At 36.6% G+C, this 18,420-nt stretch overlaps 1 protein-coding gene and 1 long non-coding RNA gene across 11 annotated transcripts in view; one reads left to right on the top strand and one right to left on the bottom strand.

Moving 5' to 3' along the window:
• The first annotated feature begins 1,466 nt into the window (after window positions 1-1,466).
• Window positions 1,467-18,403, top strand: LOC136847223 (uncharacterized). Its single transcript, XR_010855663.1, has 4 exons — window positions 1,467-1,726; window positions 7,985-8,078; window positions 14,780-14,877; window positions 15,876-18,403. It is a non-coding gene; the product is annotated as an uncharacterized lncRNA (long non-coding RNA).
• Window positions 7,771-18,420, bottom strand: part of LOC136847217 (organic cation transporter protein-like) — a 69,870-nt gene continuing 59,220 nt past the window's right edge. For 6 of the 10 annotated variants that reach the window (XM_067118675.1, XM_067118674.1, XM_067118676.1 and 3 more), the window contains one exon: window positions 7,771-9,750. In XM_067118675.1, the coding sequence (XP_066974776.1) occupies window positions 9,582-9,750 (169 nt within the window). In that variant the 3' untranslated portion in view covers window positions 7,771-9,581. Of the gene's footprint in view, window positions 9,751-17,029; window positions 17,054-18,420 lie in introns of all 10 variants that reach the window. The other 4 variants (XM_067118670.1, XM_067118671.1, XM_067118672.1 and 1 more) reach the window with 1 other exon arrangement.

Genomic DNA, 18,420 nt, shown 5'->3' with positions numbered 1-18,420 from the left:
CAGGTCATTGTTGTTGTCGCGCAGTCTGCTGAAGACCGAACATACACACATTTGAGTAACATCCAAGTCGCCCCGCCCCCTCGCCCCCAACCTTACATGAACTCTGGGGGAACAAGGGAACAAGGCAAATGACTGCTGATGTCTCGGCAGGTGCACCTATGGATCCCCCAGCCTCAATCCCTAGCTCATATGAACAATAAAGTCGCACACCCAGTGAAAATCTAGTGTGTTCTGAGCTAGGCTTGAACTCGGGATTTACACTGTTGAAAGTTGCCGGTAATATCACTGAGGTATCGCCAACCTGTGTTGGTTAATTTACCGAGTTATCTCCACTACTATCTACGGTTACTGAGTCGTCTTCGATACAATCTTTTATTACCTCACGCAGGGTGTGTTCCCATAGCCAATGTTCTCTAGCCTGAGCTGTTTCATTGTCATGGAACCATGACCTTCCATTACATAGGCGTGATGTCGGGTGCTTCGACTGATGGCACTTTCCAGTATTGCGTTGATCTATTTATCTTTTCCGTTTTATAATATTAATCTGTTCACCGACGTTCACTCCCCTATTTCTCGCGTTGTCCTTTCCTCATGTAACACGAAGGCGTTTTATCTTTGAGGAAGCTCATTTGGTTGTTACAGAACACTGTATACACAGTACGAATGATACATTATGCCACAAACACTTGACGCTAAAGACTATCGCTAGACTGATGGCAGCTTTTCGGTTTTTGTAATGAAATTCAGTCTTATTTATTACAATGATCAACAACGAAAGTTCCTTTCACGATTTATCAACTTAAAGGTTAATAAATTTGACACACAACTTCTTTTATTAGCACCTGCCATATATTTTCTCCTGATTGATCATCAAGTTCTTTGTTGCATATTGGCTTTATTAATCCATATCTAGCAATGATCCTACGCTTATTTATTTGGTACATTATGTGAGACATTCATTTTTTCTCACGATATGACGTCCTAAAATATAATCTGTACTTGAGTCTTGCGCTAGGTAGTTATTGAACCTCATTAAGAATAGGTTTGATCATATCCCGATGGAGATTTTTACATTATTAATTTGGTTGCTTTGTTAATAAAACCTTAATCACATTTGAAAATATTCTGATAGAGGCTGTTACAGTATTCTAATTTTGTGATGACACAGTTGTGCACAAGCATTTACAACGTATTGATATGTAGGAATTTCGTAATCAAAGCTACATTTCTTAGGTGATGGTGTCCTGTTTACACTCCATTTGATGTTTCATTCGTCACATTTAAACGTTCATCAATTCCTGGCCCTGACGTATGATAAGAGGTCTGAAATGGATCTCTGTAAACTTTCAATATAGAAAAAATCATGGGGATTATAGGAAGACTATAGGGCAAGTTCTCCACAGGTACTAGAATGCACAGAAGGATAGTGAGCAGTTACATAGGTTAGGTTATCACATCCGTACTACAATTATATTTGGTGTTACTCCCTGTCGGCCGCCCTCTACAAATGTTTATTATCCAAGTTTATTTTGTAGTTTGTGAATGGTTGAACATACCTGTATTATTCAATGAATGGACAATCAGATCTCGAGGCTTGCGGTTATTCACTGCTTGCAACTCTGAAATTGGTTAAGCTCGCTTTGCGGAACCCAGCTCGTCTCCCGGAGTCCTGTTTTGTGTCTTTGGTTCCTGGATGCAGTCTCCATTGCTCACTCTCTTCTTGCAGGTAGGTGGGAGTTGTTTGCTTATACTCTTTAAACATGATTTAACTGCAAACTACTGATTTATGTAACTACGCTGTATGACTTACTATAGTTCTGACTACCAATTGCTAAACGCCCACACGGTTCCATCTTACTGCTTAGGAGAGCTACTTGCCTGCAGGCAGTGTTGCCACATTTCCACACCACTAACTTCCACGCTCGCATAATAAATTTTAAATTCAAGCAGCCATATGTAAAATCTAACGTATATAAAACAATATATGCTTTCCTTCACAGTCTAAAGACGATTTCCCTTAACCTGGAAGAGGTTACATACTTGTAAACAAGGTTTACTCCCTCAGGTTACAAAAAATTGAAAATTATTTTCTTGGCTTAGCCAATTCCAAATGGTCCCAAAAGAAAATAGCATTTAAAAGGCACACGACCCACATTTAAAGGTCCAAAACCGGAAGTTTGCATTAGGGTTGTAGCCCCCAACTGGCTGCCGAGACATAATACTCGTGGTGGTGTTGTCCATTTTTTTTTTCCACCAATACGAACAAATTATAATATAAATTTCTCTTACAAAATTGAAATTAGAAACAAATTTATTTTACATTTTATTCAGTAATACAACTTACAAACTGCATTTTCTTTTTTCTCTCTCACTTTTACAAATTTCTAAGAGTATGATATTCTTCGAAACATGGTTCCAGACATGGTGGCCTATCACATTCATGGCAGTGAAAGCGTCTTCTCGCTGCTGTGGTCGAAGATTTGTATGTCGGCAGACACAGCAAGCCCTTTGTCCTCTGTGTTCTTTGGCACCTGGTTGCACTGGTATCGTACGAATGAAATGGCGTGCAAAAAGTTGGGTTGAATCTCCAGCAGCAGAGTGACGACCAGGTGAGGGCCATTCAACAGTATAATCTTATAACAGCTGGTGTATCACTTCAGTTATGAAATCTGGCAGTGTACATTTTTTTATGGTTCTTGAGCGTAAACAGTATTTGTGCATCCAACATTGTGATATCTAACATGTGAAAAAAGAATTTCTTGTACCATTTTAGTGTCTTACAAGCACAATCAATAGGCTCCTGTCTTCCTGGGATAAAGATACTGAAAGAGGGCTGGAGATGTATACCAATTATCGACAAATAATACATGATTATTGTCAAGATAAGGCTCCCTAAGGGTTAGCACCACACCATTTCTGACACTGCCACCCATACCTATGCAGTTCATAGAAATGGGCAACGAGCTTGTCTTCCTCCTGTTGGCAGTGGTGTCGAGGATGGGATGGGGGAATCACTGAGAGCATTGTATTGCCATTGGTGTGATTATTATTATTATTATTATTATTAAGATAAAAAATAATTGGAAGTAGCCCAAATCAAATAAAAGAGCCCAAGTCAAATCAAAAGTAACCCAGAAAAGTAGCAGGTAGCAGATTGTGAAATCTGGTCACCAAAGGTTTAAAAAGCAGCCCCATTTGCAATTTGTAGCCCAACCTGGCAACCCTGGGCCGGTCTCAGGCGCTGTTGCATTTCTGGAGACTTGCCAAGTACCCGTCCAACATAAACAATACCCATACAATGAGCCATGAAGGCACGCAAATTTAAAGACTTAAGAACGTGTGGGACGACTTCTGCAACACGTGACATGGTTGACCTCTTACGGGTTAAACTTCCCATATCAAGTTAATCACATTCAATTTTTACATTTATTAAAACAATAGTAGAAGTTTGTTTCCGGTCCGAACTCCAGTTCAACATGAGGACTAGTACTAAACACAGCGAAACAGTGATTCATCCACCCTGTTTTGCTGTGTCTGGTGCTAGCCCCTGGAGATTCAAAAGTATTTTGCCATGTTTAGTACTAGCCCCTGGGGGATCAAATGTCCCTAAGTGCATTTCGCAGAATAGAAACTTAGAAGAATCCTCAATCATTTACGTGTATTTTATTTTTTATTGTGATAAATATTAGTTTGCAAGAATTATGTATATAGAATATACTTTTCATTTTTTGATGAAGATTCGAAAGATATAATAAAAAATCGAGTAGGGATGTTCGGACCAGAAACGAACGTTATCCAAAACAATTTTAAATAGACTTAAGTTACCTTAATTAGGTGGAAACCTAAAGCTGTCACTCAGTTGTCATCTGCATTCGACTGCATGTATCAGTCAGGTCATTGCTCGATCGACTTCCGCTGTTTCATAATTCAGCATAAACAGCCATTCTTTGATGGCTCTTTAGTCAGTCATTAATTATTATATAAACATATATATAAATATGCATATGACCAAGAACATAGGTAAATGAATCACATAATATAAGAAACATATATCTGACCACAATAAACCCCCAGAAAGAGTGTGGAAATTTTTCTTAACTTGGTGTGGCAGACCGTAAAATGAAGATGCCACTTCTGCACACGATCATCTTTTGCATCAAAACTTCCACACTGGAGGCCACATTTCCACATTTCAGAAACGCTGCCTGCAGGTATCGATAGTTTTCACTTGAACCTCCTTATACCAAAGTACAACAAGATTATTAACTTTTAAACCTGTGACTTCTAGGCCTATTTGTTTATTGAAGTTTAGGTTATTTATGTTTAGAGTCAATGTAAAGACAATTACAGGCATGGAATTGCCTTTACACTGAACTGAAGAAAAAGCAATCTTTTAGGCTTTTTTTTTTTTTAAATCCTGGGTTTTGATGTCATGAAGGTACATATTGTATATTTTATAAGGGTGTGTCTTTTTAACATTAACATTATACTGTAGTTGACCGTCATTTTGGTGACTTTTGGATTCAGGTGCAGAGGCCCCTTCATGCCACATCTGTTTCCTTCTCACTGAACTGAAGGAATTTTCTACACAAGACTCCTCTTTGCTGTGCACACATGAGAGCCTTGCCCCCTGTATGGAATTCATCTTCTGGGTTTTGGGTTTCATGCAAGAAACCTTTGCTGGATTGGTTGAGCGGATTTTGTCTAGCTGCACTACCCACCACCCTATTCTCAGTTTTAATTGGCTGTCTTTAACAGTAGGTAAATTGCATCCCAAATAATATAAATTTTTGTAATAAAACCTCCCCACAACTTACTGAGCTGTCAAGGAGAATTCTGATAAGAGCTAAAACATTCAAAACACACTTGATGGAGAATAGGTGAACTAAACTGTCATGTGGGTAAGCCAAGCGATCTTTTTTTTTTTTTTTTGAATGCCAAACACACCTGTCTTTAACAGAAGGTAAGCATCCAAATAATACATTTTATCCTGAAAATTTATGTGTTTGTGTTATTATGTTGCTTTCCACAATCCATAATGAAAAACCACCGCATTGAAATATAATCTTTATTAGATAATGGAATGATGAAGCCATTATGTAACTCTTGAGAGTATTACATGATTGGAGCATAGATACTGTACACAAAATATCCAGACACAAAAGAGGCCACCATGGGTTGCTGAGAACCACCCACAAGATGTCAAGATCAGCTATAGACAAAACTAGTAGGTATCTAACTAATTGTTTACTTGCATTATGGTGATACTTATTTACTGATACTGTACTAGTATTTAATTGCATCTTAGCATACAATTTATTGTCATTACTTAACCAAATACCTTAGATTTGAAATAGGCAAATTATATAAGAAGTTAGAGTAGATATACAGTAGTAGATAAAAACCTGGTAAATGAAGGGGTAGGACTAGAAGTGGAAGAGTTTAGCACTATAGTGTGTATAGACCATCTGTGCTCCCAGCACAAGCTGGAGACTGTAGTTGGAGCTTGATAATTTTGTGTTTAATTTATGGTAGGAAGGTAGGTTGGCAAAATCCCTCACTAAACTGTCATTACCTGGCAATTTTTCTTTGGCTGCTGTCGAGAGTGGACTTTTTGCTGTGCACATCTCATCTGTGACTGCCATGTTGGAAATTTTTTCTATAAATGTTGATGACTGGCTTGTGCTATGATTGCATATAAGTGGGTGGTTGAGCAACAAAAATAAGCAGGGCATGAGCATGTGAGAGTGACAAAAATAAGCAAGACATGAGCGTGTGTGTAACCTCTCTTCGTCTTCTGTTACATTGATCCTCACTGCTTAAGGTCTTTCTGCTGAAGTAGGATATGCAATCCAACTCTCCTTATCAGGATTGCACTGGCTAGTTGCTTTTGCAGTGGAAAGGATTTTGAGAGAACTGTAGAAAAGCCAAGAAATGTTCACCTGTGTCTTGACTTTGACACCTGAATCTTTTTGCTACCTCCCTGCCAGACTGTTCTGTCTCCTTTCTGCCTCTCCTGTTAATTCTTCTCTGGCTTAGTCTGAGAGTGGTATGCACAGGGGGGCCGGGGGAGGGGTGGATACACAGCATGGGCTCCCCAACAGTGATGGCTCAGGCAGTGGAAGAGATTTAGGGAGAACTGTAGGAAGCCAAGAAATGCATTCACCTGTGTTGCTGCTTGTGACAGCCATATCTTATTGGTACCTTTCTGCAGGACTACCCTGTTTCCTTGCCTATCTTGCTCATTCTCCTGTGGCTTGGAATTAGATGGGTAAGCACACACAGGTGGGTACCTAGCATGTGCTCTCCAGCAGTGATGGACCAGACATGCTTGCAAAGCTCATCCTCATGTGAGGCCCTTGTGCATGCTCGAGGTGCATCAAATCATGCTACTGCTTAGCCAGCTATTCTAGGTTTGATGGGTTCCCTCAGATACCTGAAGGTATGACCTTCTCTGAGCATTTCTGGAGATCTCAACTCAGCTTTTTTGAACCACTAAGCCTTAGCTAAGGGATTCACTGCTTATCCTGCTAAAGAGGCCAACTCTGTTGACTGGTAACCAGTACCTTTTTCTTCCTGCCTTTACTTTCTCCTCTCCCGTTGTAGGAGAGGAATAAGGTGAAGAAGCATGAGCACATATCTTTGTTGTCCTCCTCATTTTCATCCTTCTTCTCTCCTTATCCCCTTCTTCCTCTTGTAGGAAGAAGGAGTCTTGGAAGACCTTGCTCAAGAAAACCAAGTAGACTTCACACGAGTGTCTCTCTTCTCCAAAGGTTGACATTGGTGCGTACATACTTTAGGAAAACTATCCACCACAGGTGTGTTTGACTCTGTTGTCTCTTGAGTTTGCTTTTGACCTCTTGTTGTCCCAACTCTCTGAGACACGGAGACTCCCAGGACTCCTAGTGCTGCTTAAGTTTTCCTGAGTTACAAAGAAGAGCTGAACAGAGACCACCTACTTGCAAACAAGTTAGGTTCTGGCCGTCTGTTTGTATGTTGAATTGTTTGTAAGTTGGCTACTGTACTCTTCATGTCTATTTAAGTACAGTATGATATAAAGTCAATACAGCAATATACATTTTTTCACCTTAAAACACAATACACTGTATGTACAGTACTGTATGTACAGAATAGGTGTACAAAACAAAATTTGAACCAAGGGGTGGCAAAGGGGATTGCTCTAAACACAATTTTAATTTACGGTCCCATTTGTTTGTACTTACAGTATTGTTAAAATGAAAACGTTCAGAGCGAACTACAGACTGCTGTGTGGGTCAGCTATGACTTGCCAAACTTCATGGCCCTAAGAGTGACAATCATACCATTGAATAGGTTAATGTGTTTGTAGGAGTTCTAAACAAGTACTCGTAGTAGGTTGTGCTACATTAGCATCAATGAGCAGTATTGATAGTATTTATGAACCAAACAAAAACTTCTTTCAGTTTTCTTCTGAAGATGGAATGAGAAACCCACAAGATTCCTGCGTAAAACTTGTTTACTTGTAAATATTTACATATTACTTGAATCTCGAGTACTTTCAGGTCCTAACTGTGACTCTTTTTCAAGAGATGTCAGCCAGCCTGACCACCTTCACAGCTCTTGAAAAAGGGTCACAGTTAGGACCTGAAAGCACTCGAGATTCAAGTAATATGTAAATATTTACAAGTAAACAAGTTATACACAGGAATCTTGTGGGTTTCTCTTTCCAACAGTATTTATTCTGCTTTTTTTATGGATTTTGTATCTGAATTAGGATAAAATATACTAAGATTGAATATAACCTTTATTTATAGCCTTTTCATAAAACTAACACGATACTGTGAGAAAAAAATTAGCAGGTACTATCAAATCTTTCAACCCAGTCCTTTTACTTCAGTGTTGTTGTCTTGATTCATAACCACTCATACAAATTAATTTAAAGTGACAGTGAATAGCAATAAAAGTGAACATTATCAGCATTAAATAAAAATATTTTATATTCCAGATGCTTATAGAGCTGTGGGATTGAAGTACAGTTATGTTGTAATATATGGCCATTCGTGGAAATTATTTAAAAGGATGATGAAAAGCACATGCGTGTAAGTATTACAGGAGGATTTTTCTTACTCCAGAAATTTCAAGTTTGTGTAAATGTAGCAATAGTTTGCTCCCTGAAGGGAAACAAAGCTTATACTGTGTCTTGCATGGTCCCCTTGTGACCCCAGTTTGCATTTGTTTTTGTCATTTACTTTTTGTCTGTACCTGTTGGTTTCTTCCCATCCAGATGACCAATTTCTTTACTTTACCATACTTCTCTTTCCACCTCTCACATAAGAGCAGGGTCCTAAAATATGCATGCAGTAATTAAAAAGATGATGTCCTGCAAGCATGTACAGTATAGGGAAACATCAAATGGCAGTGAAAATTAATTACATTAAAAAAATTTATGTTCATGTGACATTAGCTATACCCTGTTAATGTAATTTTATACTGCCTTTTTATACTGTTTGAGTATCCTATTATTGTAAATACAGTACAGTATTTTGGTAGTCCCTGTACAATATAAAAAAATGCTGAACAGATGCTTCATTTTTTACATTTCTGAGTTTGCATAGATGAACAAGGGTGTCTACAAGTTTAATGCTGGCAAAAGTACAGTAATCATTAATGTAATTGTTTTTTAGGACATTAATGTTCTATACTTTTAATGAGTTAACAGTCACTGTAAACTTTGATAGTTTCTTTAAGTATGAAAATTAATTTGTTGGCATAGTTATTCAAGGTGTCAACACTTTACTTGCTCAAATGATTACATACAGAAAATTATTCATAGGAAACGTTTTTCCTGTTTGTAAATTTTTAGTAGTACAGCTTCTTTCCTTGCTATATCCTGGATACTAAAATTATTCAAAATTTGCTGCAATGCTTTCATGTCACACTTTAGATTTCATAAATAGTCAAGAAACATTGGTCACAGTGATCTTTGGTGTACGTAGTTTTGCTTTGTCAGTAACAAAGATATTTCACAAAGCATTGTAAGTGCAAATATGGGAAATAAAGTGTGTTTATCTGGAAGACTTTTATCATGTTAGAACCATAAAGTTGTTATTATTACAACTCTTATCTATTCATTTGTTTGCTTTTGACATCCTGATGAAGTTTTGAGAGAACGCTATCATTCCTTATAGTATATTAATTTAATTTGCTGTTTGGCAGAGTAATTACTTTTTTAAGGTAATTTAAAATTATCCCCATATATACCTAGTGGAAATAGAAACAAATACTGTAATAAGGTCGAGTTACAGCCTTTACATTAATCAAACAAGAACTAAGTACACAAAGTTTTTTTTTTTACATAAGTTTATATAACAGACTTACCTTTAAAGAAGATTTTTTGTTACATAAATTAAAAAACCTTTAAAGAAGATTTTTTGTTACATAAATTAAAAAATACAGTAGGTTCTTTTAAAATGTGCTTAATTAAGTGCAGACATTTTCTTTTGAGCCTCCAGCAAGAAAATGTGTAAATCACAATTCAAGGTAAAACAAACCTGATGCAAAAATAATATTATAGTATATATGCCTTAAATTTCTATTTTGTATTAAGTTCTATTGTCTTCTAACATAGGCTCCTTTGTTTTGTCTTGAGATTCAAAGTTTTCATGAGGTGGTGGTTTTTCATCCAAGGGTGTTTTTACAGCCTCCTCAGTCAAAGCCTGTACCTGTTCTGCTTCCGCCATCACAGCTGCATCATCTTGCTCCCTCGTACTTCTGCAGTAACAAATTTCAGTTAAAAATATTACCATGTACTCTTTCATATCTATACTTGTGAATTAGTTTAAGATTTTTAATTTTTAACAGATTTATGTGGCTGGTGTTTTCTTTCAGGAAAAAAGAATGCATTCTCGGTGTCCATGGCTAAATTTAATGGTAATAAAGTACAGGTATAAAAATTACAAATCTATTTTACTTCTTGCTAAATAATTACTTAGAGTTGATATCTCGAGTGCTTAATATGCTTGATAAAAGTGGAGTAGTTAGGCTTTCCATTATGCTTATAAAATGCTCTTCCATGAGTAATGTATTTTATATACTTCCAGCTTTACTGGATGTCTACATGGTATATGGGTCTAATTGTTTTTTTTACTTTGTTATTCAAGAAAATCATTTATGTTTATGTGGAGGACACCAAGACTAACCAAGATAAATAATTAGATTGGGATTACAAAGGCAAAGGGTACCAGAAAGACTCATTAAGCTGGTGATGTTATTCTACCATAACACTAGATGTAGACCGAAGACAGTGGCAGGTGTATCAGAAAATTATGAGACAGATGTTGATGTTCAACTTGGATCAGCTCTGAACCCCTTGCTCTTTATTATAGTACTGGAAGAAACTACTGTACAAGAGAGTGTAGAATAGGGGGCCCTGCTGGGAGCTGCCTTATACAAATGACATGTTACTACCAGCTAAATCCAAGGAAGAGGGATGACAGAGTGGTAGAGCCCTAGTCCCAAGAGAGGAAAAAGAGCCTCACTAACCTGCTGCCACCCACATAATGATTGCTCAAGTCAGAAGGCAGCTATATCTTGGAATTAGAATACATTATAGCTCTACTGTCACCCCTTGTTAAAATGAAGAGTGTAGGGAATCACATCTCAAGTCACCATAGTTGTTAGGCTAGTTGCTCAAATGAGTAGCCGCCTACATCTACACTGGTCCAGCATCTAATCAGGCTAAGCTGCTGCTTCGCAAAGGGCATAAGAACAAATGGATGGAAACCAGTCACTACCATTAGACTCAAGCCTTACGTTCTCCAATTACCTTAAGCGACATGCTTTTTTGTCAGAAAGGCGCTGGGTGCTTACACAACCTGCTAAGCAGCCACCATAGATCCAAGAGAAAATTAGTGGTAACTGGGGGTGAAGTCCCAGGGTAGGTTTAAGTAAAGGCAGTGTGAAGCTTCAGACACTTGCTTTCATTATCTAAGTGTCATCACCTATGTTACAAAAAATTCACTCCGAAAATATGTGTAATGGTTCCATACCTGTCTTCATGAGTTTACGACTGAGTTGTACAACCGACTAATTGTTGGATGCATTGGAAGCTGGTCTGAAACATCAGAAAGTCAGAAAGGAAGGTGTTCCAATACATACTAGTAATTATATTAGCCAGTACTAGCAGGAAATGCCAACACTCTTGATGTAAGAGGTTGCATCTTACTTCAATAGCATACAAGGCCCTCACTGGGCATAAAATCCTCTCATCCTGACTACTAGAAGGTCCTGGGTAGAGGAAACAAACTAGAACATCTCTCCTGAGTGTCACACTACAGAGGACATGAACATCCTGTTTGTATGTGCACAGCACAGCACTTTGCACACACCAAATGAGAATGGTAGTATAACTCAACCCCAGGAGCTTTGGGAAAAGCTCCTGGACGGTCAAGGACAGCAGATATAATGCTATCATATAGAAACAACTTGTAAGGACTGTAAAAGGAGGCCTGTCATATGTGAGCCTTCTGTCTATATGCTCACAGTCTGAGCGTCATATGCACCCTGGATGAGATGGCAGTGATGACTCAACTGTGCATTGCTAGAGAAGCACATGTGAAAAGCCACTGCACACACACACACACACACACACACACACACACACACACACACACACACACACACACACACACACACACACACACACACACACACACACACACACACACACACACACACCATTTTGAGCATTCCTCCTCTCTGTGAAACCATGGGAAGGACTGAGGTGCTTGCACATGGTACGGGACATAACATGCTTGAGCCAAACAAGTTACCACACACACCCATATATATGCATGGTCCACAGACTATACACACACTGAGCGTGTGATAAAAATTGCTCTACTACGAAAGGGTGATGAATCTGTTCCTGTACTCATAAAGGTGATGAATCTGTTCCTGTACTCATTCTCATTACCCTGTCTGATCAGTATCAAGGGTACCAGGTGAAACACACAAGCTGAAGAAAACCCATATTCAGAGCTAATTTCTGAGCTGTATCCAGTCTAACCTTGTGACTCCCTATGACTGGTCATGCCAAACTAGTAGATGGTACAGGGAACAGGCACACACACACACTCTTAGCTAATGGCAAGCCATAAACTGATCAGGAAGTGGAATGATTGTGAATGAAGAGATCATCCCAATGCTAGTGTGCACTAAGTGGAGATCTGTCATAAGCAAATCCACTGTTGGTACGATCAGGACACCTAGCAGGCAGTGTTGTCTCAACCAGCAGTGCTTCTGGGAAGCATGCAAGGAAAAGCCTAACCTGCTACCTGCACACACATGGTCCATAGACCAAATATGTTCTGGGCAAGCAGGCAGTGTGGACTTCACCTAGTGTGCATCCATAAAAACATGAGAGGAAGAGCTAACTCTGCTGGTTGGACCAAGAGTGTTTTTGGAAAAATATGAGACCTGGAAAAGCAAGGCAACTGCTACTGGTGTCTCAGCAGTGAGACCTATGTTCTCTCCAGTGTCGCCATCCATAGCTCGCTGGGACCGTAAAGTCACGTATCCTAAAATTCTATCAGGAACATGAATGGGAACTAAATTTGGAACCAGCACAATGGAGAGTCACTGGCAATGGCACTAAACCACTACTTTGCTCATTTAAGTAGCTACAATATTGTGTTCTCAGTTTACAAGTCCATATTGTAATTTAGATAGATGGTTTAAAGTTTAAATATATTTTAATTTAGATAGATGGTTTAAAGTAAAAATAAAATTACAGTATTTCTATGTTAATAGTCAATGTTCACTGTAAAAGATGGTTTAGTTAAAACTGTTAGTAGTTCACTCCCCTTGCAGTAACACAAGTTAAAACTAAATTACTACAAATGCAATTATATATTATTTATTTTTCACCCAATAAATGAAAACTCACCAACAAAGAAAACTATCCAAGATGCCAAATCACAACTAATAATTTTTTTACATTTTACTCTGTTAGATATCAGATTCACCCAATACCAGAAACCTTGCAGGAATGGCAATATCACAATTCTCACTGCCAGTACATAACAAACCATAATTTTCTGGCGTAAAATCCTCTTGTCTAAGAGTTACAGCCCAAAAGAATTTTGGTTCTGACAAATTAGTGGAAAATCAGGGCTACACCGAGAGTGTCATAAAAGCCTCAAAAATAGTAAATTTTGGATGATGTTGAGAGCTTCATACAAGGAGTAAAAATTGAAGGTGTGAAAAAATTGTGAATACATTTACATTTGAAAATTTACTAAAACCCCATTATTTTATTAATAATGAAATTTGAAAGTTCTCACACTGAGGAAGAAAGACTGTCATGTAATCTTCAAATGTTTGTAGCCAATCTGTATCAAAGTCATCACCATGCCCACTGCTATATGTAATAACCCCACATGTACCCTGTTTGGACACTAGAGGCAGCAAGAATTGTAGTTTTTTGCAGAATATGGCTCTAGCCCCACTGTCTTTCACTCTTTTCAACTGTTCCCTTTCTTCTCTTCGCCCTTGGGGGGTAGTGCTACCAGTGTACCTCGCATGGTGCACTGTAGGCTTTACTCAAGGTTCTCTGCAGCGTCCCTTCAGCCCGTAACCTGCAACCTCTTTCATTCCTTTTACTATACTTCCATTCACATTCTCCTCCTTCCATCTTACTTTCCACTCTTTCCTAACAATTGTTTCAACATTATTTTCAGCGCTGGATGACCTCATAGGCCCCAGAGCTTGGCCTTTGGCCTCAGTTTCATATTCCAGTTCCTTTCTTCTCTTCATGCCTAACTGCCCAACTAGTGTAACATTTTCTTGCTCCAATTTTCACCTTTCATTTTAAGAACAAATCCTTCTGGGTAAGCCTTGATTCTTTATGTAAAATAAATGTGGTCTGGCTGAATTGCTTTATAATAAGAACAAGGATGAGTAGTCAGACCTGTCATTAGTATACAGTATCCACATTGTTACAATTATTCTGTACTTTTTTTCATGATATATTGTATTTTTATACCTGATACACTGTATTCACATTGATATCAGTGTTAATTTTAGTGAAAAGGAGTACTTTTTAAGTTTTAAGACTGAGAGACTGATTATAAAGGATACATTATCAGTCATTCATTAAAAATGTACTACCACATTGATGGTATCATTATTTGTGTTTTGCTCTTCTAGAACTAGCTATTGTCATTCTCAAATACGACATATGTATATCTGCTGGATTTTTGTTCATGCACAAAGTGGTGAAAACTGTAACTTTTCTTAGAAAGTGGAATATCATTCTATGTGTGTTGATTTCTGGTAATGTTTAAATACTGGAATACTCTTTGATCTGATTTTCTAATTTGGTGCTGTCACTGCTTCTCTGCAAATATTAATATCTAACTGGTTTCACTTGATAGGAAGTTGTTGTATTCGCAAAACATTTTTTCATCTGTCAACCCGTATAAAATTATGGTAAGTTTTGGTGTGGTAAAAGCATATCTGTTCTTATTCCTATTATGCATTGTTAATGTAAATGCCTTGATATTACTTAACACTGCAGCTATATATGGATGATGACTAACATTTTGATCTCTTCATAATTGTGTGAAGAGTGTAACCAGTGAATTTTGTTTTCAGTGTATGACAGTACCCCAAATTTAATTCAGTAATTTTTTTATTTACAATACTTTTTAATCATGTCCAAAGTATGTGTGATTCCTATCATTTTAATTATGTCTTTGTGAGTTACTTCTAAAATATCAAATTTTCTGCTGTTTTACAGTAACTCGTGTGTGGTTAAGGAAAAGAAGTTATGGTCCTACCAGCCTGCGGTTGACCAGTAAGTTAAAGTTATGGAACAAATCTTCTGGTACATCACTGGTTTGTATTGCAAAATGACACAATTTTTAGTTCAACATCTTTATGTATTTTTTTGAGAAATGACTATTCAGTGATAACTTGGGCACTTACAATTTTATCTGTGCTGCATAGTGAATTGACCTCCTTACTAAATGTGTTCTGTGCATGATGAAACATGTTTTGTTCATTTATACCCTAATTACCTTCTGTCGGTTCTGGTTTAAAAAGACAGGTTCACACTTGATTTGATGCACTTAAAGCTAATTAGTTAGCACTGTACTGTATAATTGTTATTTCCATCATTATCACACTATCAATGCATCTAAGTACCTTATTAGCAGAAGTAAAACTTTGTATAGTTCTACTTATTTAAATACTGTAGTTTTCAGATTTGGCAATTTATTTGCAGACTCCCTGCAATATTTTCAGTAAATGATCAACCTAGCTTCTTGAAAAGTTAGGGTAGTTTAGGTGAAGGTCTAAAGTTACTTCAGACTTATCTTGGAGATGAATAATTCAGATTTCTCTGAGTTTGCAAAAATTATGTGCCCTAATTTGATTTGCAAAATCATCCTCTTGTTAAAGCTTAATACACTTTATCACTGTATATGTACATCCTTTTTAGGATCCTACTTTTGTCATTTGGGTACCTCTTTGGCTCTCTCCTTCATAGGATTAATTTTTCTTGTTAGTGACTGCCCTTTCTTATACTTCACATCATCTTTCTTCACACCTAAGTTGCATCATACTCTTTTCTGTTAGTAGCATTTCGGTCAGCAGTCCTGGCTGCTCAGTTCATTGTTGTTCTTTTTTTCATTTTACCTTTGATGTGACTACTTTTTTTATTTTCATTTACACAGTCAAGTATTTGATAAATTGGTCAGACTGAGAATAACAAACTTTTATATTAGATGATCAGTGACAATATGGAAAGGGAGGTGCTGTACAAAAATTTTTTAATTCATATTAGTTCTTTAGTTTTAGACACTAATTCACATTTCTGTTTGTTCTTGGATAAGAAATGAAAACTGGGGCAAGACAAAGTTAACAAAGTTGGACAGCTACCGTGGAAGAATAGAAGACAGAAAGGAATGCAGCGAGCAACTAAAACGATCTAGCAAAAAACTTTAGTCTAGCTACTTTGCATTCTTACTAAGGAAATGTTTGCAGTTTATTTTGGTTACAGTTGCACTTACTTTCATACAGATGTGTAATGATACATCTATACCTAGTTTCTAGTGTCCAGTTTAAATTGTAAGCTATGAATTTTCTTTTCATTTGATTTCTAACTAACAGTTAATAGGCAGTTTCTTGAAATGGATAATACCACAAATGAAAAGAGCAATGTGTGTAAAATATAAAGTACAATCTTCAGATAAAAAAGTATATCCTGCATGTAAATTATTGGCCTGTAATGTGAAAATACAATACAGTTTTATACTATATGTAACAAAATGATCAGTTGATTCACTAACTTAGTCAGATTAACTGACTAAGTAACAAGAAAATATGTAAAATGGATACACACAAAGCATTCTTCCACAACAGTTTTTATAAACATTCCATAATAGGAAGGTGAGAAGTTAGCTGTCTGTAGGCTAATTAACAGAGTAACAAGAGTAACCGGTCCATTTATTCATGTGTAGTGGGAAAATTTTCTATGGAAACCAAGTTCCAACACTGAAGGACAACCAACCATAACTAACTTGCACTTATATATAATTTCAAGTGTGCAGCAAAGAGACACTGTCAGTAACCTAATTGCAAGTGTCCATAAACTGGCTATATTCCTTACACCTACCTTAAGCATTATTTGACCCTTAATGATGATGCTGTGCTTGCTAAGTAACAGGCACAGCATTATACTGTAATAGAGCTTTTTACATTAGCAATCAAGCTAATTTTTAAAAGTCACAGGTGTTGACTTGATTTTCATGGCAGAAGTAAATAAGATCAGATGTACTTTTGTCAAAGTACTTCTATTTTTGGCCAAATTACTCTAAAGGAGCTCTTGTTTTCTATGTTAATGTAAAAGGCAGGTATGTTTTGGTAATTTTCTACATGCACTGAGTACAAATGATGCAGACAACTTGAAACACATCAGCTGAATAATGGAAGTTATTTTTGTTATTAGAGCAAAGTATTCAACCCACTTCTGTCCATTGTACTCTACCTGTTAGATGGTGGTGTTGAATTACTGTAAGATGATGAAAATTTTAATTCCATTGCAATGAGAATTTTATACAAATATACACTTAGATTCCATCTTCTTAAGTTATAATTCTTTATTAAAGAATGAATTTGCTAACAAGGATTATAAGAATAAAAGATATACTGTATATACAACCTTCAGTTATGTATATAAGGTCTATATAAGATTAGATAAGATTAGTTGTTTGAATTACAGTTGTGTTGAAAATTGGCCCTTGGGTCTTGAAGTTGCTTATGGCATAATAATCACCTTTATCACTAGACTGTATCAGGACAAAGCTTTATCACTAGACTGTATCAGGACAAAGGTAATCACCTAGGAAGTTTGTAAACAAAACCTTCAAAAAATTACTAACAAATCTCAGATTCAGTTTATGAACAATTGGGGAATCACTGTCCAATTCTGTATGAATATTCTAGTAATTTCACTCAGATGTATAATTACTGTAATATACCCTTGGGATGAAAGAACATTATCCAGAAATGTTCAATGTAGGATGAAATCAAATTGCTTAGTATGTACTGTATCCTTGAAAATTCAGAATTTTCTAAAATTCAAAATACAGTGCTTGAAAGAGTATAACCACTTCATTTTGTTTACCTGAATGGTTTACTGACAGTTAATGTATAGTATCTGATGTAAGGTAATGAAAGTTTGTTATAAAGTAAAATGTATGACAAAAAAATATATCAGTAAGCAATTATAAAAGTCACTCTTGTTTAGATCATTCATTTTCTTTTCCTTATTCCGTTACCTCCTTTGTCTCCTTGGGTTACCACCTTCAATTTCATGTGCTCAGTGTTTATAATTAAATGTAAAAGCTAATGGAAAATGATGCAACAGTACTTAGTAATTATTAATAGTTCCCTAAGAGTTAGAATATAACTGCAGAGTAACCACGGTACCTTTTCCTTGTGACAAATCTTTTCATATTTATGTACTATATTCTTTTACCATGATTCCTTTTAATGTTTCATTTTAATTTTTGGCTAACAAACACGCAAGTAGATTTCAATGTTTCATATAAACAATACCTGTACTGTATTATGAATTATACACATGACTGTGTGAAACTTTAGAAAATCAAATTAGCAATGAAAGTTTCTATTACAGCAGTACCTATAGTTTCCGTAATTATTAAAAATTGGAGTACAGGTATTTGCTTTCTGAAGAACAAATTAGCTCCTTTGGGAAAAACTTTTTAGCATGAGATATAGGTATCAGTAGTTTATGGTGAAATTTTACAGATAAGGACCAATGGAGATGTAATAGTGATAGCTGCTAAAGAACAGCTTTTAATTTACCAGTGTCTAAATCTATTAAACTATAAAAAAATTTTGCATGTTTTCACT

The sequence above is a fragment of the Macrobrachium rosenbergii genome, chromosome 16 (assembly GCF_040412425.1).
Source record: "Macrobrachium rosenbergii isolate ZJJX-2024 chromosome 16, ASM4041242v1, whole genome shotgun sequence".
Taxonomy (NCBI): domain Eukaryota; kingdom Metazoa; phylum Arthropoda; class Malacostraca; order Decapoda; family Palaemonidae; genus Macrobrachium; species Macrobrachium rosenbergii.
Note: the sequence above shows the minus strand (reverse complement) of the source record. Positions and strands in the feature narration are given on the sequence as shown.